At 41.1% G+C, this 21,571-nt stretch overlaps 1 protein-coding gene across 2 annotated transcripts; it reads right to left on the bottom strand.

Moving 5' to 3' along the window:
* Positions 1-4,005: 4,005 nt before the first annotated feature.
* On the bottom strand, positions 4,006-6,735 carry ifitm5 (interferon induced transmembrane protein 5). 2 transcript variants are annotated; one of them, XM_024379119.2, is made up of 3 exons: positions 6,402-6,735; positions 4,628-4,845; positions 4,006-4,375 (listed from the first exon to the last, which is right to left on the bottom strand). In XM_024379119.2, exons 1-3 carry the CDS (start codon positions 6,606-6,608, stop codon positions 4,366-4,368), a joined length of 435 nt encoding a protein of 144 aa, XP_024234887.1. In that variant the 5' UTR covers positions 6,609-6,735; the 3' UTR covers positions 4,006-4,365. The 2 variants fall into 2 exon arrangements, with proteins under 2 accessions (XP_024234887.1, XP_024234888.1); XM_024379120.2 differs by having other exon boundaries at positions 4,006-4,845.
* Between the last annotated feature and the right edge of the window lie 14,836 nt (positions 6,736-21,571).

The raw sequence follows: 21,571 nt of genomic DNA, 5'->3' as shown, positions 1-21,571 counted from the left end.
GCTGCTTTGAGCCACAGCTCGTTCTAGCTACGTTAACAATCTAATCACATCATCACGTAATTGTTTTCACGAGACAGCGTGGTATAGAGGAACCTCACAACCAGCTGAAGAATCTTGTAGTGTGGGACCCCTGTCTGTGAAACTTAATTTAGTGTGTGCACCACTACATTGGATAAACAGAAAAAAACAACAGGAAAGATGGTCGTTTAAGGTGAGAGGCTCAGCGATGTTATGATTTTGAAAGTCTGTACCCACACGGCATATGTGCGTCGTCGAGGGACATGTCGATACTGATAGGATCGACAGAAAAGCATCCCTACTCTTGAATCAACCTACGCCATTCAAATCTTTCCTTAACGTTATAATTATTCTGCAATACTGACGACGGATCAGCTTCTAGAATTACCCCATAAAATGCCCTAAATTAAGATTTGTCACATCTTCTGAATCTAATGCTTATACATTAGGCCTACCCTATAATTACCCTATAAAAATACACTAAATTAGGATTTGTCACATCATCTGATTCTAATGCTTATACATTAGGCCTACCCTATAATTACCCTATAAAAATGCACTAAATTAAGATTTGTCACATCATTGCGCACACGTTGTTACATATCATGAAATATATTGAGGCAAAAATTACAGACAGTAGCCTACAATTAGCAAAATTGAACTCGATTGAGTTAACATGAAATTGATTTCAATATGACTGAAAGATATAGGCATTTAGCCAATACTGTATTTATCTTATAATGCAGTCATCTCAGTCTTCATTTGAAGAATATTTTTTATCCTCGGTTTGTAACAATTTCAAAAACATTGGCAACTTTTTGTATTTATAGTCAACTTCATTTTGGAATTTTGGAGGTCACAGAGAGACAGATAAACATCTTGATTCTGTGTTTAGCAGAGATCTTCCGTGTATAAAGTGACGCGGAGGGGCAAAATAGCATCTAATGACGCACTTAGCTGTTTTACAAGTGGTCTGAGGCAGCCGGGTAAATACAGGCGTTTTCAAGTGCAACCTTAGTAAAGATGGTTTTGGGAAACAGCTCGGAGATTTAACGATGCTCCTACAAATGTTCTAACGATGAACTTAGCCTTAAGATGCTTTTGGGAAACTGGGCCCTGCTCTTTTCAGGAAAAGTTCTGAAAAAGGAGCTTACAGTACCTTCGGAAATGATTCAGACCCCTTCAAGTTACAGCCTTATTTTAAAATGGATAAAATATTGTTTCCCCTCAACAATCTACAAACAATACCCCATAATAACAAAGCAAAAACGGTTGTTTTTTTCATGTTTGCAAATGTATAATTTTAAAAAAACATCAGAAATACCTTATTTACATGAGTATTCAGACCCTTTGTTATGAGACTCAAAATGGAAACAGGTGCATCCTGTTTCCATTGATCATCCTTGAGATATTTCTACAACTTGATTGGAGTCCACCTGTGGTAAATTCAATTGATTGGACATGATCTGGATAGGTAGACACCTGTCTATATAAGGTCCCACGGTTGACAGAGCATGTCAGAGAAAAAACCAAGCCATGAGGTTGAAGGAATTGTCTTTAGAGCTCCAAGATGGGATTATGTTGAGGCACAGATCTGGGGAAGGGTACCAAAACATTTTTGCAGCATTGAAGGTCCCCAAGAACACAGTGGCCTCCATCATTCTTATATGGAAGAAGTTTGGAACCACCAAGACTCTTCCTAGCGCTGGCTGCCCGGCCAAACTGAGCAATCGGGGGAGTTGCGCCTTGGTCAGGGAGGTGACTAAGAACCAAATGGTCACTCTGACAGAGCTCTAGAGTTCCCTTGTAGAGATGGGAGATCCTACAACCATCTTTGTAGCACTCCACCAATCAGGCCTTTATGGTAGACTGGCCAGACGGAAGCCACTCCTCAGTAAAAGGCACATGACAGGAGTTTGGCAAAAGGCTAGTCAGGATCGAGGCAAAGATGAACGGAGCAAAGTACAGCGAGATCCTTGATGAAAACATGCTTCAGAGTGCAAAGGGGGCAAAGGGGCAAAGGTTAATCTTCCATCAGGACAACGACCCTAAGCACACAGCCAAGACAACGCAGGATTGGCTTCAGGACAAGTCTCTGAATGTTCTTGAGTGGGCCAGCTGACGCCTGGACTTAAACCCAATCTAACATCTCTGGAGAGACCTGCAATCAAATCAAATAAAATTGGATTGGTTAAATACACATATTTAGCAGATGTTATTGTGGGTGTAGCGAATAGCTTGTGTTCTTAGCTCCAACAGGAACACAAGCATATCACTACACCCGCAATAGCTGTGGAGCAACGCTCCCCATCCAACCTGACAGAGCTTGAGAAGATATGCAGAGAAGAATAGGAGAAATTCCTCAAATACAGGTGTGCCAAGCTTATAGCGTCATACCCAAGAAGACTCAATGCTGTAATCGCTGCCAAAGGTGCTTCAACAAAGTACTGAGAAAAGAGTCTGAATACTTACGTGAATGTGATATTTAAAACATTTCTAAAAAACAGTTTTTGCTTTGTCACTATGGTATATGGTGTGTAGATTGATGAGGGGAAAAAAACAATTTAATCAATTTTAGAATAAGGTTGTAAAGTAACAAAATGTGGGAAAAGTCAAGGGGTCTGAATACTTTCCGAAGACATTGTATGTTCATTCACCAAAACAAGTATGATCCTTGGTCGAGAGTTGTCTTCCATAGAGGGTCAAACCTGTGGAAAGACTGAAGAGTTTGACAAGAGAGGAAAATAATAATCGTTATACAACAGGTGGGTATAATCCTGAATGCTGATTGGTTAAAAGAGCATTCCAGCTGGTGTCTATTCCACAAGTTACCACCAGCTAAATCTATGACGTTAAAATGCCTATTTACTCTGTTCCATCTGACTGCGCAATCCACTGTCTCATCAGCCCAGCCAGGCAACTTATAAACTTGATCTCCACTATAAAAAGCATCTAGACATTATCTCACATTTCTTTCAGACCAACATTTGGTTTTCAACAGCAGAGATTTGTATAAACCTTACTGTCTGTCTCTCTGACATTTGCAACGTTGTTTCAATATTCAAATTCGAAGCTGTCCCATAGTAAGTTATTTCATGTGTAGAGGTCAGGAGTCGGGAAGAGAAGGAGAGAAAGGCAGGCAGGCAGCGTTTCTCAGCCAGTCAAAATCATGAATCAGCTGGCACAATTTTTATTGTTATATATGAAGAACTGTCAATTGAAAAAAGGTGAAATGAAGTGCAGGTTGTTTGCAGTCTTTTCAGCTTCAGTTTGAAGTTATTGTGTTAGCTGTGTTGTCAGCTAGCTCCTCTGAACAACAGTGTCCTGACGAGTGAGCACATGTTCTATGCCAGGTGAAATCATGCCTCATTAGCTCAGTGTTATGGATGTATCCAAATAAATGTCACTAGAAAACAGCTTAAACAAATGTTATTCTGTCTGCACTGTTTGACGTGACCGTAAGTTAGCCATAGTTGGTTAGCTAGTAAGCAAGGGCTAATAATGTTTCCAGCCAGTATGGCTATGGAACATTTAGAACGAATGCCTGGGTCGCGTCCATAGATACAGAACAAAAAGACTGAACGACTGGGTCGCATCTCTGGCAACCAAACCAACAAAACGAACGACCAGCCAGCTTTGGTAGCAACCCTAGATTTTTTTATGTGCTAAAAGGATTAAATAATATAAACACATTTATCAAAATAACGTTTTTAATTAAAACATGTCAATCATTATTTGAATATTTTGGTAACCCGTTGTAACAAACACCGGCTTCTCGGGCATTATCACTTATATGTACCACCCACACTCTCAACATTACTTCGAGGCCGGAATTCAACCATTTCATGTTGCACAATTTGCAACAATTGAATTTAGACACTGTTTTTATTTTATTACTGACCTCAAATTTCTGCCTTTGATGTTGCAAATAAACCCATTGATGGGAAAGAAAAATAATGCTGAAACAATTCAGTAGTACAAACCTTCTGTAGTTGTGACATTTTTTATTTTACTTTCTCACATTTGTTTTTCACAAAGGGGTCTAGAAATGGTCAAGATCCAATGCAGTGACAATGATACTAGCCTTTAGCTAACAATACAGCTACCAATAAAAATTACAGCAATAATAATATAATAGTACATTAGAACAACAATTAGTTAATGTCTTGATAATATTTATAAAGGAAAAAAAGTGACCCATGATGTAAAGAGGTCATTAGTCCGTTGTCAGGTGGTTGTTGGGTGGCTTTTAGGGAAGCATCCACCAGTCTCCATCCACCATCTTCTCCTTTAATTTTCTACATCTATCATTCTGTTCTTCGATATCTTCTGTCCACTAACCAGCCTTCAATGTACGCTAAATCGCCCCAAAAACATAAAATATTTAATTGACAGGTGGCGCATAATTCCCGTTCCCCAAAAAGTTTACAATAGCCTACTACAGCTCACGATTGACTTTCATGCAACACATTTTAAAAGTGCGTTGTTTAAATCTGCATAAATAATCCTCAAACCCTGCTCCGATTTCTACGAGTAATACAGCCTTTTCTGTGTGTTTCAACACTCTTTAACAGGCAGAGTATATAACCCTCTACGTCTGTCTCTCTACCTGCTGAAGAGTTTCATGAAGCTCTGGAAGCCGTCCTCTCCGAAGAAGTCGAAGGAGCCCTGTGAGGTGCCCAGGTGAACCAGCAACAGCACCAGCAGCACCACCACCAACAGGGGCACCAGCAGGTTCCAGCCCGCCGCCAGGATGTTGTACCACTTGGCCTTGTCCGAGCACTCCTGGGCCAGCTGTAAGTTCCCCTGGGTCTTCTGGTCCCTGGCCTGGACGGGAGAGAGAAGCAAATGTTAAAAGCAATGTCGGCGCTTTAATGTGAGTGCTACCCTAAGTTTATTTCATTGAATTGAGAGAGAGCGTGAGATAGAGAGCGAGAAAGTCGATTTATTGATGGGGCTTAAATGAGGATAGGCCTCTGATGTAGGTTCTCTAATGTCATCATCATGAAAGGTCTCAGGATGTTTTTTCAATCTCTGGATATGGTTCAAATGAAAAGTATGTAATAATGACAGCTAATATATTCATGTAAAATATGTATTTTTTATTAATATTCAGATCTGTGTCCATATTGTCCATGTGTTTCTAGTGGATAGACTACATGGTTCAAAAAGTGGATATACTATATGGTTCAAGAGAAAATAGCGTAAATTAATGAAAAAAGCATTGATTAACAATGAAATTGTTTTTGTGCAACACTTCCAGCTATTGACTTTTTTCACAACTGCCACCAGTTTGCCGACAAAGCATATACAACAAAGACATATTGACATAGTAAAATAAAAGTGTGTAAAAATATAAATAATATTTAATACTGAAACCCTCATATGAAACACCAACGATATTCACTATGTTTATGGGTTACATTTAGGATAATGTCATTCTATTTTTTGTCATTCTATTTTTATAATCCTATTTCATATTACATTTCGTGAAATCCTTGAAAGTTTCCAAAATTCCAGTACTTTACTGGTAAACTTTGAAAGTTACCAGTAATATACCCTTCCTTTTTAACCTGCACAGGCCCACCATGTAGGTCTTATGACCAGGTTTATACACCTGTATTTCTTGACGGATACACTGGTTGAAGTCTACCCTGCTTTAAGTTAGTAATTGTACTGGTAAAACATTGGTCGAAGACATTTTGCATATATCTGGCCACTAATAACATATCTGGTTTATTTGGAGAAAAATTATGTTGGCTTTAGACACTGATTTTAGGTCAGTTTCTCTCCCCCAAATAGTTAGGTTTAGAATTGGAATTGGATGGCAAACTGATCCTAGATCTGTGTCTACATTCACATTCTCTCTGGTATGGTACCCCTGCTTCCCTCATGCTAGTCTTTAATCTCCCATCAGCACTTGCCTATTAGTAAGATACCAATTACACCAGTTTTAAACTCTTCAGTCAGACTGCCAGTGGCGGTGCCAATCTCTAATTTGGGCTCTGTTTCATTACAGGGGAAGTGATTTTGGGCCACTGTGCCATTCCCAGTCCACATCCCCCATTCCTGTGGTGCAGGACACACAGACTCCCTCATCTAGTTTGGCTTATGGAGAAGCCTTAGACAGCAAATGTCTCTTACAGGAGTCTCGATATTACTACATTTACATAGTACTGTATGGCAGCTGTAAACATGGACTTTAAATGGATGCAATTTAACACTCACTATTTGTGTTCAACTTTTGCTGGCCGTTCAACCTTACTCTGTGCTGCCTCTATTTTAGCTAAAAATATAACAGCTACAACATAATCAATAGTGAGGCAGGTTTAAATAGAGACTTGGGGAAAGAGTGAAAGACATAGAGCTTGTAAAGAACTCACCTTAATTGAGTAGATAAGAGCCATGAATCCCAGACAGCAGAAGTTGACATACAGGGTGTTGCACAGGGACCAGACCAGGTAGTCACTGGGTGGCTTCTTGCCTGCGGTGCCCATATTCACCACGGTGGAACCCGCCGGCTTGCGGGCCGACTTGCAGCTGGTGAGAGGGGTGCAGTCGGACGGGTAGTTGTACGTGTGGTTGTCCATTCTTTTGGCTTCTTCAATTCTTGTTGTCTGGTCCTGAATGTCCTTGATTTGTTGAAAAGAAGCTGGCTAATTCTGTGACCTGCCTTGCTCTGCTTAGATGGCGTCTCCTAGTGTGTCATGGCTCCTGTGTGGGGCTTTTATGCCCCTATGGAGGGTGGTGACAGAGAGAGGGCGCGTTGGGCAGGGACCTGTAGGCCTGTCATTATGTGGTCGGGCCTCTGGGACAGACCAAGGGATAAGAGAGAGCGAACAGAGAGAGAAGGAAAGACTGAAACAGACAGACAGACAGACAGACAGACAGACAGACAGACAGACAGACAGACAGACAGACAGACAGACAGACAGACAGACAGACAGACAGAGAGAGAGCGAGAGAGAACGAGAGCGAGAGAGAACAAGAGAGAGAGAGAGAGAGAGAAAGGGAGAGAGAGAGAGAGACCAGTTTGTTGAATTCAGATCAGGGGTCTCTAATTGGATAGATAGGTGTGCAGGCTTTTGTTCCAGCCCAGTACTACCACACCTGATTCAACTACTGTAATCGTGGTCCAGATTGAAGACAGTGAATAGTTGATTATTTGACAGGTTTGTTAGGGCTGGGCTTGCTCGCTCAAACTGTCACAAAGAGCTGCCTGGGATGGAGTTGGCGATCCCGTGTTTAGTGAGCCTAGTTACAATAGAGTTGGATCCCTAGCTAGCTGAAGTCATTACAGTGACTAATACACACGTTCTGCTGTCCTCAGTGTGAGCATTGTTTAACTCTACTTGTACACTTAAATGATCATTTCAACTAGAGCTGGATTATGTAAAGCATTTGTAGCCAAACATGTACATACAGTGCATTTGGAAAGTATTCAGACTACCTGACTTTTACCATATTTTGTTACATTACAGCCTTATTCTAAAATGGATTAAATAAAACATTTCCCTCATCAATCTACACACAATAACCCACACAATAACCCATAATAACAAAGTGAAAAAGGTTTTTTAGAATTTTTAGCAAATGCATTGAAAATAAAAACAGAAATACCTGTTACATAAGTATTCAGACCTTTTGCTATGTGACTCGAAATTCAGCTCAGGTGCATCCTGTTTCCATTGATCATCTTTCAGGTGTTTCTACAACTTGATTGGAGTCCACCTGTGGTAAATTCAACTGGTTGAACATAATTTGGAATGGCACACACCTGTCTATATAAGGTCCCACAGTTGACAGTGCATGTCAGAGCAAAAAACAAGCAATGAGATTGAAAGAATTGTCCTAAGGACACCAAGACAGGGTTGTGTCGAGGCACAGATCTGGGGAAGGGTACCAAAAATGTCTGCAACATTGAAGGTCCCCAAAAAAACAGTGGCAGAAGGGCCTTGGTCAGGGAGGTGACCATGAACCCAATGGTCACTCTGACAGAGCTCTAGAGTTCCTCTGTGGAGATGGGTGAACCTTCCAGAAGGACAACCATCTCTGGCCAACTCCATGAATCAGGCCTTTATGGTAGAGTGGCCGGACGGAAGCCACTCCTCAGTGAAAGGCACATGACAGCCCAATTGGAGTTTGCCAAATAAGATTATCTGGTCTGATGAAACCAAGATTGAACTCTTTGGCCTGAATGCCAGAGGGTAACGTCTGGAGGAAACCTGGCAGCATCCCTACGGTGAAGCATGGTGGTGGCAGCATCATGCTGTAGGGATGTTTTTCAGCGGCAGAGACTAGTCAGGATCGAGGGAAAGATGAATGGAGCAGAGAGAGATCCTTGATGAAAACCTTCTCCAGAGCGCGCAGGACTTCAGTCTTGGGCGAAGGTTCAACAGGACAACAACCCTAAGCACACAGCCAAAACAGCGCAGGAGTGGCTTTGGGACAAGTTTCTGAATGTCCTTGTGTGGACCAGCCAGAACCCGGACTTGAACCCAATCGAAACATCACTGGAAAGACCAGAAAATAGCTGTGCAGCAATGCTCACCATCCAACCTATCATAGCTTGAGAGGATCTGCAGAGAAGAATGCGAGAAACTCCCCAAAAACAGGTGTGCCAAGCTTGTACCATCATACCCAAGAAAACTCAAGGCTGTAATCACTGCCAAAGGTGCTTCCACAAAGTACTTAGTAAAGGGTCTGAATACCTTTGTAAATGTTACATTTCCGTATTTTTTTATTTGCTAAAAGTTCTAAAAAACTGTTTTTGCTTTGTCATTATGGGGTATTGTATGTAGATTGATGAGGGAAAAATCTTTTTAATTCATTTTGGAATAAGGCTGTAACGTAACAAAATGCAGAAAAAGTCAAGGGGTCTGAATACTTTCCAAATGCACTGTATATATCATTTTTGCACTTTTAAAATGTGGTTGTGTTGGTTCTATACTAGCACTTGTAATTCAAGACAGACCAGAAATGTACAAATACATTTTTTATAGAGGATGTTACTGCTCTCTACTGGTGAACCATGGTAGTGTCAAACTGAGGTTGAATATCAGTCATCTGAACTGTGGGACAAGATGTAACCTTTATTGAACTAGGCAAGTCAGTTAAGAACACATTCTTATTTACAATGACAGCCTACCCCGGCCAAACCTGAACGACGCTGGGCCAATTGTGCGCCGCCCTATGGGATTCCCAATAACGGCTGGATGTGATAAAGCCTGGATTTTAACAAGGGACTGTAGCAACGCCTCTTGCACTGAGATGCAGTGTCCTGGACTGCTGCCCCACTCGGAAGCCCTACTATGACCTATTGTCTACTCTACCCTATGAATATCAAATGAATATGAGTCTGCATATCCTGACCTACAGATTTTGTCATCTTAAAAAGGTAAGCACTGGGTGACGGAGTGTGGAAGTGTAGTGAGCTGTCTAGACTACCTAACCTATTCCATAACAGATGGTCATGGTCTCCACCTTGTATTGCCACTCAAGCTGCCTGGCCAAATCATCCAGCTTGTCCTGGGAGCGACTGATGACCATCATGGCGAACCGTCGACGAGCGAGCTCTTCCACATAGGATTTCCCAATTTTATCCGTGGCTTCTGTCACAACTTCCCATTTTCAGAGAGAGCAACTTTCCATTTCCCAAGACCCAAATTCGAAAACTTTAGAGGTGTTGGTGTAGCACCCACAAAGATAGTGAGGCAATGGTGAATTCCCCAACCCAGAAGAGCGGCGTCTCCGCCCGACGAAGCACATCCTCCGCTTTCAACAAATGCATGACAGCGGCTTTTCAGTGACTGTGTGGAGAGCAAAAATGTAGGCAATGTGCTCTATTTTCGGACACAATGCGAGATTCCCTTTATTAGGAGGTTGTAGCATCACACTTCCAAAACACTAGTCTATCCTATGTAAGCACACACCCACTCTATAGTCTGCTAGCATTAGGGAATACCAAATGGCATTAGTTAATACCAAATTCACTGTTAAGTGTTCGGTTCACAGAATAATTACTCATCGTTTTCATCAGAAGAGAAATGTGAAAGGGCCTCCCAAGTGGTGCAGCGGTCTAAGGCATTGCATCGCAGTGCTAGAGGCGTAACTACAGATCCGGTTTCGATCCTGGGCTGTGTTGAAGCAGGCCGCAACCGGGAGGCCCATGGGACGGCGCAACATCATCCGGGTTAGGGGAGTGTTTGGCCAGCTGGGATGTCCTTGTCCCATCGTGCTCTTGTGGCGGCCGGGTGCATGCACGCTGACTTCAGGTTGCCAGCTGTACGGTGTTTCCTCCGACACATTGGTGTGGCTGGCTTGAAGTTTAAGCGAGCAGTGTGTCAAGAAGCAGTGTGGCTTGGCAGGTCGTGTTTCGAAGGACGCATGACTCTCGACCTTCGCCTCTCCCAAATCAATACGGGAGTTGGGACAAGACTGTAACTACCAATTTGGGAGAAAAAAATTGATAAAAAGTACAACAATATATATATATATATAGATATATATAATAAGAAGACTAATGCGTGCTCACAATTGTGTTCACTGTTTCCGGCATTCAGTAAATTCTACTGCACGAAATGTTCAATCACCCCATCAGTGTCGTACCATGTACAACATAGGGAAAGATCTAGGCAACAGGGCTGCCTAATTTGTCTGATTTTTTTTACAACATGCAGAGAATGAAGTTGGGTTAGTTCTAAGTAACTTTGGGTTAGCCTACTTCTAAATCATAATCTCCAACATTGTGACCTTCCATTATGGAGCTTTGCTTTGGTGTGGATTGAGGCCTGTACATTCCTATCAGTTGTGTTCCTCCATTGTATTCACCTTTCTTTATTTCTATTGTGAATTGTGTTTCTTTGCTCCGATGGAAAGTCTACAAAACAATGAGCGAACCAGCCTAAGTACTCAATACATGGAATTGGATTGTGATGATACCGATGATTGAATACTGCACACAATGTGCTTATTTATTTTTTATCAGGAATAATAGTTGATTTGATGTGTATGAAATTGTTTGGTCAATTATGCATTAAAAGTAGATGGCCTATAATTCTGCATAATTGTAGATCCAATTTTGATCACCATGATTTAGTTACTACAAAGAAAATGTATTGATTACTGGGCATTCTAAAAGACAGACTAACTTTCTGTTTTGTCTGCTTGTACTCAAGAGATAAATACGGTTGCATATATCTTTTTTCAGGCAGTCGTGTTCTTTTGATGAATGTATTTGCAATTTTGACTGTATAATATAGTTTTGATTAATGTATAATGTTTTGAGAAGGCAACTTCATTTTGAAAACGTATTTACCTGTTTTGTAATTGCAAATGGCCAAAAAGTTCTGTGTCTTGCGGAATCTGTTTTGAAAATCAACAACATTGTTCCAAAAAATGCTTATACACGATTGAGAAGAACTGTAACTTAGGGCTCTATTCAATCCGCATCGCTGAAGGTCAGCGTTACAACGGGATTGAAGTTTAAAGGGAATTTTCCCTTTAAGGAGCCTGCATATGTTGGCCCAATTGGAAATGACCTCTACATTTCTATCACGCAGCGGTATATATTGAATGAGCCCTAAATATAAGGTCTGCAACCAATTTATTATCTAACCCTTGCTCTTCCATTCTGTTGGAATTGCTGCCGATAATGGATTAGAATTATGATTGGTACATACACTGACTATACCAAACATTAGGAACACTCCCAATATTGAGTTGCTCCCCTTTTTGCCCTTAGAACAGCCTCAATTTGTCTGGGCTTGGACTCTACAAGGTGTCGAACGCATTCCACAGAGAGTGTCAAATTCCACAGTTGTGTCAAATTGGCTGGACGTCCTTTGGGTGGTGGACCATTCTTGATACACACGGGAAACTGTTGAGCATGAAAAACCCAGCAGGGTTGCAGTTCTTGACACAAACCGGTGCGCCTGGCACCTACTACCATACCCCGTTCAAATCGTTTGCCTTGCCCATTCAACCTCTGAATGGCACACATACAACAATAAAATCTATCAATAAAGTGCTTGATTTTGTGATGCATTTGTTAACAAACATTAAACTCAGTGCTGCTCCCTACCGGGGAACCTTGTCCAAATATGCACTAATTAGAGACATATACAAATAAATAGTTTGTAGAGGTTGAAAAGGTTTGGCATGGGCCCTCAAATCCTCAAAGTTATACAGCTGTACCATTGACAGCCTCTTGACTGGCTGCATCACTGCTTGGTATGGTAACAGCACCGCCCTTGATCGCATGATGCTACAGAGAGTGGTGCTGTTACCATACCAAGCAGTCAATATGCTATAAATTGTTAAAGACTCCAGACACCCAAGCCATAAACTGTTCTTTCTACTTCTGCTTGGCAAGCAGCACCAATGCATCAAGTCTGACACCAACAGCCTCCTGAACAGCTTCTAGCCCAAATCTATGAGACTGCTAAATAGCTAACAAAATGGCTACATGGACTATCTGAGTTGACCCTTGTATTTTATTTTTGCACCGTCTCTATGCACACTCACAGGACTTTACACGCTCACAGGACTTTACACACTCACGCACACTGACACTCCAACAAACATACACTTCACTTGCTCACACACATAACATCCACCACACATTTATACTGACTCTACACACACATACAATCATCATATACTATCCTGATGCCTAGTCACCTTACTCCTATATATATCTACCGCTATCACTCCAGTATATCTGCACATTGTAGATATGGTATTGGAACTGACCCTGTATTTTTCTCATGTGTTTTTGTTCTACCTAATGTTATTTTTAGTACTACATTAATATTGATTACTGCATTGTTGGGTTTAGAGCTAGCAAGAAAGGCATTTCAATTGTTGGGTTCTGAGAATATGAAATATACGTATTAATGTCACTGAGGGAGAGCTGAGGTTTAGAGGGTCTACACCAGAAGTTAATGGTTATAGGAGGAAGGTGTATAGTGGAGGGTCTACACCAGAAGTTAATGGTTATAGGAGGAAGGTATATAGTGGAGGGTCTACACCAGAAGTTAATGGTTATAGGAGGAAGGTATATAGTGGAGGGTATACACCAGAAGTTAATGGTTATAGGAGGAAGGTATATCGTGTGTGCAATTTAAGCTTGGAATGTGCTGAGTGCAGGGAAACGATCACTTGTGGCAGGCATTGATAAGGGGAGAGAGCCATGGATTGGTGATGGGGTTGAGGTCAGATCACCTTAAGGGAGAAATATAAGTTTTTTGCCTGCATCACTAGTGTCCTGCCTAGCAGTAAACAATGATGTTTGTACAGATGAGTAGGAGGGGACTCAGCCTATGAGGAACGGTTAAATATCAGCGCTTGTGTGAAAAATGTTTTTGTCTGAATGTAGCTTATATTGATCCTCTGGGAAGAACAAACTTGGTTAAGCGTTCATAGTGTCCGTAGAGTTTTTTACTCTGAGAATTAGATCCTAACACAATGTGCATGTGTCATTAAACCTTGAAACAGTGCTGCTCCCTACTGGGGAACCATGGCAGTGTCAAACAGAGGTTGACTATCGGTCATCATATTGTCTACTGTACCCGATGAATATCTAAAGAATATCAGTCTACAGTACATATCCTACAGCTTTTGTCGTCTTAAAAAGATAAAACTTCTTGTTGAAATCTCCTGTTTAAAACAAAAAAATGTCAGGGCAACGCTTCGAGTTGTACTTTTTATGTACAGTATTTTTATGAACAAATAATATAAAAGAAAATACCAGAATAATAGAAAGGTCAAATTATCATACAGGTGCAAAAGCAGCAAGAGTCATGGGAAAACATTGTAATTACAGGCACTTTGTTCAAGCGGCCAAGTTCATTGAAGACGTGACATGGTACATCAATGGTTCATACATAGGCTACATACAAACACACACAAAGTGTAGAACATGAAAAACAGTTCAGTTCTAAAATGTCTCTTTTTCAGGCACTTCTGTCAAATGTGTCTCACGGATCAACTCTGTCTACCAGCGCAACCAGTGCACTTATAGCAGGAAATAATGTGACATGGCATATAGAAATGTTGAAACCGTTAATTACTGTCCCATACGGAAAAGTTATACATGGGCATATATCGTGGAAACATATATGCATATATATACTTATAGATGTATTGCTAAAATATACAATAATAGGCCAGTTTCATATAAGTCAAATATTTCTATCTTATATACACAAATGTATATGTGCATATGTATAATACTTACACTACCGGTCAAAAGTTTTAGAACACCTACTCATTCAAAGGGTTTTTCATTATTTTTATAATTTTCTACATTGTAGAATAATAGTGAAGACATCAAAACTATGAAATAACACATTTGGAATCATATAGTAACCAAAAAAGTGTTAAACAAATCAAAATATATTTTATATTTGAGATTCTTCAAATAGCCACCCTTTGCCTTGATGACAGCTTTGCACACTCTTGGCATTCTCACAACCAGCTTCATGAGGTAGTCACCTGGAATGCATTGCAAATAACAGGTGTGCCTTCCTAAAAGTGAATTTGTGGAATTTCTTTCCTTCTTAATGCGTTTGAGCCAATCAGTTGCGTTGTGACAAGGTAGGGGGGTATATAGACGATAGCCCTATTTGGTAAAAGACTTTGGTAAAGTCCATAATATTATGGCAGCTCAAATAAGCAAAGAGAAATGACAGTCCATCATTACTTTAAGACATAAAGGTCAGTCAATACAGAACATTTCAAGAGCTTTGAAAAATTCTTCAAGTGAAGTCGCAAAAACCATCAAGCGCTATGATGAAACTGGCTCTCATGGGGACCGCCACAGGAAAGGAAGACCCAGTGTTACCTCTGCTGCAGAGGATAAGTTAATTACAGTTACCAGCCTCATAAATTGCAGCCCAAACAAATGCTTCACAGAGTTCAAGTAACAGACACATCTCAACATCAGCTGTTCAGAGGAGACGGTGTGAATCGAATTTCTGCAAAGAAACCACAAAGGACACCATTAAGAAGAAGAGACTTGCTTGGGCCAAGAAACACGAGCAAAGTACATTAGACTGGTGGAAATGTGTCCTTTGGTCTGGAATCCAAATAAGAGATTTTTGGTTCCAACTGCTGTGTCTTTGTGAGATGTGGTGTGGGTGAACGGATGATCTCCGCATGTGTATTTCCCACCGTAAAACATGGAGGTGGTGTGAGGGTGTGGGGGTGCTTTGCTGATGACACTGTCTGTGATTTATTTAGAATTCAAGGCACACCTAACCAACATGGCTACCACAACATTCTGCAGCGATACGCCATCCCATCTGGTTTGGGCATAGTATGACTATCATTTGTTTTTCAACAGGACCATGACCCAACACACCTTCAGGTTGTGCAAGGGCTATTTTACCAAGAAGGAGAGTGATGGAGTGCTGCATCAGATTACCTGGCCTCCACAATCCCTTGACCATAACCAAACAGATGGTTTGGAAAAGCAGTCAACAAGTGCTCACTGTTGGTAAAGCAATCCAGGTGAAGCTGGTTGAGTGAATACAAAGCTGTCATCAAGGAAAAGGGTGACTATTTGAAGAATCTCAAATATAAAATATATTTTGATATGTTTAACACTTTAAGTTACTACATGATTACTACATTTGTTATTTTATAGTTTTGATGTCTTCACTATTAATCTACAATGTAGAAAATTGTAAAAAGAAAAAAAGAACTTGAATGAGTAGGTGTTCTAAAACTTTTGACCGGAAGTGTCTATGCTCATATATGTGACACGTGTAGTATTAAAATGTTAAAATTATACAGTACGTCCTTTATATCTCATAATACATAATAATACATTACCAGTCAAAAGTTTGGGCACACCTACTTAATCAAGTTTTTTTCTTTATTTTTACTATTTTCTACATTGTAGAATAATAGTGAAGACATCAATACTATGAAATAATACATATGGAATCATGAAAATAGTAAAAAATAAAGAAAAAACCCTGGAATGAGCAGGTGTGTCTAAACTTTTGACTCGACAAGGCCAACATCCACGTTATTTGTAAGAAGAAGAAACACAGGTACAGAGGACAAAGAGCCGGATGTCAGGACCCGGAGAAGGCGAGTGTGAAAGCTGTCGTTTCCATCAATACTACTCGCCAACGTGCAATCATTGGATAATAAATTAGATGAGGTACGATCATGAATATCCTACCAACGGGACATCAAAAACTGTAAAATGCTATGTTTCACGGAATCGTGGCTGGATGACGGATATTCAGCTAGCGGTATATATGCTGCACCGGCAAGATAGAACAGCACACTGTTCTAAGACGAGGGGGTGGTCTGTGCATATTTTTAAACAACAGCTGGTACACGAAATCGAAAGAAGTCTCTAGATTTTGCTCGCCTGAAGTAGAGTATATTGTGGTAAATTGCAGGCCACACTACTTGGCTAGAGAGTTTTCAGCTATACTTTTCGTGGCTGTTTATTTACCACCATAGACAGATGCTGGCACTAAGACCGCACTCAGTCAGCTGTATAAGGAAATAAGCAAATAGGAAACCACTCACCCAGAGGCGGCGCTCCTAGTGGCCAGAGACTTTAATGCAGGGAAACTTAAATCAGTTCTACCAAATTTCTATCAACATGTTAAATGTGCAACCAGAGGGAAAAAAATTATAGATACTCCACACACAGAGACGCGTACAAAACTCTCCCTCGCCCTCCATTTGGTAAATCCCACCACAACTCTTTCCTCCTGAATCCTGCTTACAAGCAAAAATGAAAGCAGGAAGCACCAGTGACTTGGTCTATAAAAAAGTGGTCAGATGAAGCAGATGCTAAACTACAGGACTGTTTTGCTATCACAGACTGGAACATGTTCCAGGATTCTTCTGATGGCATTGAGGAGTACACCACATCAGTCACTGGCTTTATCAATAAGTGCATCGAGGACGTCGTCCCCATAGTGACTGTACGTACATACCCCTACTCTCCGTAGCTGACGTGAGTAAGACCTTTAAACAGGTCAACATACACAAGGCTGCGGGGTCAGACGGATTACCAGGACATGTGCTCCAGGACGTGTTCTCCAGGCAGGTGTCTTCACTGACATTTTCAACATGTCCCTGATTGAGTCTGTAATACCAACATGTTTCAAGCAGACCACCATAGTGCCTGTGCTCAAGAACACAAAGGCAACTTTCCTAAATGACTACAGACCCGTAGCACTCACGTCCGTAGCCATGAAGTGCTTTGAAAGGTTGGTAATGGCTCACATCAACACCGTTATCCAATAAACCCTAGACCCACTCCAATATGCCTACCACCCAAACAGATCCACAGATGATGCAATCGCTATTGCACTCCACACTGCCCTTTCCCACCTGGACAAAAGGAACACTTATGTGAGAATGCTATTCATTGACTACACCTCAGCGTTCAACACCATAGTACCCTCAAAGCTTATCACTAAGCTAAGGATCCTGGGACTAAACACCCCCCTCTGCAACTGGATCCTGGACTTCCTGACGGGCTGCCCCCAGGTGGTGAGGGTAGGTAGCAACACATCTGCCACGCTGATCCTCAAAACTGGAGCTCCCCAAGGGTGCATGCTCAGTCCCCTCCTGTTACTCCCTGTTCACCCACGACTGCATGGCCAGGCACGAGTCCAACACCATCATAAAGTTTGCAGACGGCACAACAGTGGTAGGCCTGATCACCGACAACGATGAGAGGAGGCCTATAGGGAGGAGGTCAGAGACCTGGCCGGGTGGTGCCAGAATAACAACCTATCCCTCAACGTAACCAAAACTAAGGAGATAATTGTGGACTACAGGAAAAGGAGGACCGAGCACGCCCCCATTCCCATCGATGGGGCTGTAGTCGAGCAGTCGTGAAGAGGGCACGAGCCTGTAAGTAAGCATTACATTTTAGTCAGTGTTTTTGTTGTATTCGTATTTTGTTGTATTATATGACAAATAAACTTTGATTTGATATATGTAGAGAAAATGAATACATTTTAGTCAGTGTACTTTTGTATTTCCTTGGTCACTTATTCAATTATGTGTGGATGTATTTATTAATTTATCTATTCTTGTGTAGATTTATTTATTTATAATTATGGCAGGTTTGGTCCTCCACAGTTCACAACCACATGGACCACTACAGCAAATGCTAACACTTGTTAACATTTATCCCGGATGAGCCTCCATATGTTACGAAACCAATAGCTAGCCTGCAAATGTATAGGGTCTTAGGCCTAGTTCACTTGAGGTGCGTTCAACAAGGCTTCCGTTTCCAAACGCTCGCAGCGAACTATGTTTGCTTTCAACAGAGATTATTTAAAAATGTGAAGACAAATGTTCCATTTCTGTTAGTTTCTGTTAGTTCTTGGCAAAACTGGAATGGATGCGGCAAGAAGAGCAGCTGTGCTTCCTGCAGCTGGAGAAATTGTGGGTGATTTTTTTGATTTGGGTCCCAATTCTATTGATGCACTGCTTTCCCTACTGACAGTCGCTATTGATGGGATTTAATATCAGTCCAGGAGAATACTGAATTATGTGGAGGAGGTGACACACAGTGACCTCTCCTTTTGGGCTCACATTCGGATGGGTCGGGAGACCTTCCAGGTAATTTGCGATACATTCGCATATTGTATTATGTGTTTTCCTTAATAAAATCAATCATAATACAAACAAGCCTAGCCTCAATGATCTAGCAATCTAGTCAACCACAGCTTTGCAGTCTCCATTCACATTGTGGTTTGTCAGTAGATTTGCCTCTTATGCAACGGAATGAAAAGCAACATTTTTTATTTTTGTATATATGTCCAAATATAGGCATATACATGTTTCAGTATCCAGACGTAAATAGTAATGCTTTACCAATAATGAATGAATTTACTAACACCATCCTCATAAATTATACTACACTGAACAAAAATATAAACGCAGCATGTAGAGTGTTGGTCCCATGTTTCATGAGCTGAAATAAAAGATCCCAGAAAGTTTCCAAACGCACAGAAAGCTTATTTCTCTCAAATGATGTGCATACATTTGTTTACATCCCTGTTAGTGAGAATTTCTCCTTTACCAAGATAATCGATCCACTTGACAGGTGTGGCATATCAAGAAGCTTATTAAACATGATCTGTAGACAGGTGCACCTTGTGCTGGGGACAATAAAAGGCCACTCCAAAATGTGCAGGTTTGTCACACCACACAATGCCACAGATGTCTCAAGTTTTGAAGGAACATGTAATTGGAATGCAGACTACAGGAATGTCCATCAGAGCTGTTGCCAGATAATTGAATGTTCATTTCTCTACCATAAGCCGCCTCCAACATCATTTTAAAGAATTTGGCAGCACGTCCAATCTGCCTCACAACTGCAGACCGGATGTATGGCATCTCGTGGGCGAGCAGTTTTTTTGATGTCAGAGTTGAGAACAGAGTGCCCCATGGTGGCAGTGGGGTTATGGTATGGGTAGGCATAAGCTACGGACAAATTTGCATTTTATCAATGATAATTTGAATCCACAGAAATACAGTGACGAGATCCTGAGGCTAATTGTGCATATCTGTATTCCCAGGAGTGAAATCCATAGATTAGGGCCTAATGAATTTATTTCAATTGACTGATTTCCTTATATGAACTGTAACTCAGTAAAATCTTAGAAATTTTTGCATGTTGTGTGTTTATATTTGTGTAGTGTATTAAAGATTCTCTATCTCTGAGCTTTGTCATGTGAAAAGGAACAGTATGAACAGTGGCGGAGACTAGTGCCAGGAGTTGCCTACACTTTTTTGTTTTACCAATAGGCTACTGCCGCCATCTACTGGCAGATTTTGCATTGCAATTGTGCAGTAATGCAACAACAACAATAAATTGCAGATTACTTAACTAAGATTGTCGAGTTTTTAGCTGAAAGACAGAGCTAACAGATTTTATTTAGCTTTGTTCCAGATATTGTGTGCGGACCTGGCTCCTCTAGTGCCTCACAGAGGTGGATCCATTGAAAATAAGGTGTTGGCCTCCCTGGTGCTGATGGCCAACCAGGAAAGGTTCAGGGGAGTGGCAGACAGCTCATGTTTACAAACATCTTTACCGGGAATGCTGGTTCTGTGCATGATGCCAGACTGTACAAGACCAGCAACCTCAAGGCCCACCTGGTGACCAACCCACTACCCAAGCAATAACATCTGCTCTGGGATTCTGTGTACCCCCTGAATGTGCACTTAATTGTCCAATTCAGAAACAATAGCCACCTTGAAGATGAACAAAAGCATTTCAACCAGGTCCACAGTTCGACACATTGATCACAAAGGAAATACCAGAAGAGGCCACCATTGACCTCATCCCTGACCCTGCCTCAGACCTCCAAAGGGCAGCTGTTTGACAGGCAGCAATGCTGAAGAGGGACATCTACACTCAGACACGTATACCAAACCATACACATGCACCCACCCATCACTGACGTCCACCTAGCAAAATTAGTATAGTGCATAACCACATTTCATCAATAATTATTATTGGACTAGATGATAAAAATGTTTGTGTTTAGCAAAGCCACAGTTCAATGAAAAAGTTTACATTTTAATAAAAAATGTTCCAAAAAACGTGTTATTAACGATTTCAGTTAAACATACAATCAAGGAAAATCTCAGGACAATTATTTATTAGTGAACAATTAAACAATCAATAAATAAAATAGATTTAGACTGCTGTTCTTTGAAATTCTGGAGTGCAGCAGTAGACTGTTTAAGAAAATTGTTCCTCTCAATCTGGGCTTGAAGTGTTTGTTTCTGAGGTGCAATGATATTGTCCAGTTTGGCCTTCTTTTTGGGTTGTGTGCAAGGAGGGCTGTTGGCATGAGGGTTATAAGGTGTTGTAGTAGAGGGTGAGAGGCTGTCAGTATTACTGTAGCGTGCTGTGTGGGGGTTGGGTGTGGAGGTGCTGGTTGAGTGACAGTGTCATTAGTATTGTGTGCTGTATGTTGTGTGAGTGTAGTGATGTTAGGGATTGTGTGAGTGACAGTGTGAGTGTTGCGTATGGCAAATTATTATACTGTATAACGACTGTTGGGGTCACAGCAGGATCACCAGAGGACCTCTTCTACTTCCTTCTCCCTGGCCCCGTCTTCTGATGCCCGTCAAAGACGGCCTTGTACCAGTGTGACACACAATTTCGCATCATGAGTGAACATTAACAACAGTTACAGTACATGACAGCAGTAGCTGCTCTCTCTCTTTCCATGTGTGTGTAAGTAATTTAAATAGTGAGAACAAAATAGCAATAGGAAATAAAAGGAGAAAGGAAATAAAGAGGAGAAAGACAAAGAGAGGTACTTACAGAGACTTTGACAAAATTATAAACTCATAATATCTGAAAATGTAGCTAGCTAGACTCTTACCCGTATACATGGATGGACGCTCCTCCCTCTCTGTCACGGATGCCTCGGTTTCCCTTAGTTTGAAAATGTAATCCGGAGACAGGTGTTTTATATAACAGCCTTCTGCGTGTTCTCTTTTCGACTCCATCTGCATATTTGCAATCAAATGCCAGAAT

The sequence above is a fragment of the Oncorhynchus tshawytscha genome, linkage group LG19, assembly GCF_018296145.1.
Source record: "Oncorhynchus tshawytscha isolate Ot180627B linkage group LG19, Otsh_v2.0, whole genome shotgun sequence".
NCBI classification, from domain to species: Eukaryota; Metazoa; Chordata; class Actinopteri; order Salmoniformes; family Salmonidae; genus Oncorhynchus; species Oncorhynchus tshawytscha.
The sequence above is the reverse complement of the archived record's forward strand: the minus strand, read 5'-3'. Positions and strand labels throughout refer to the sequence as shown.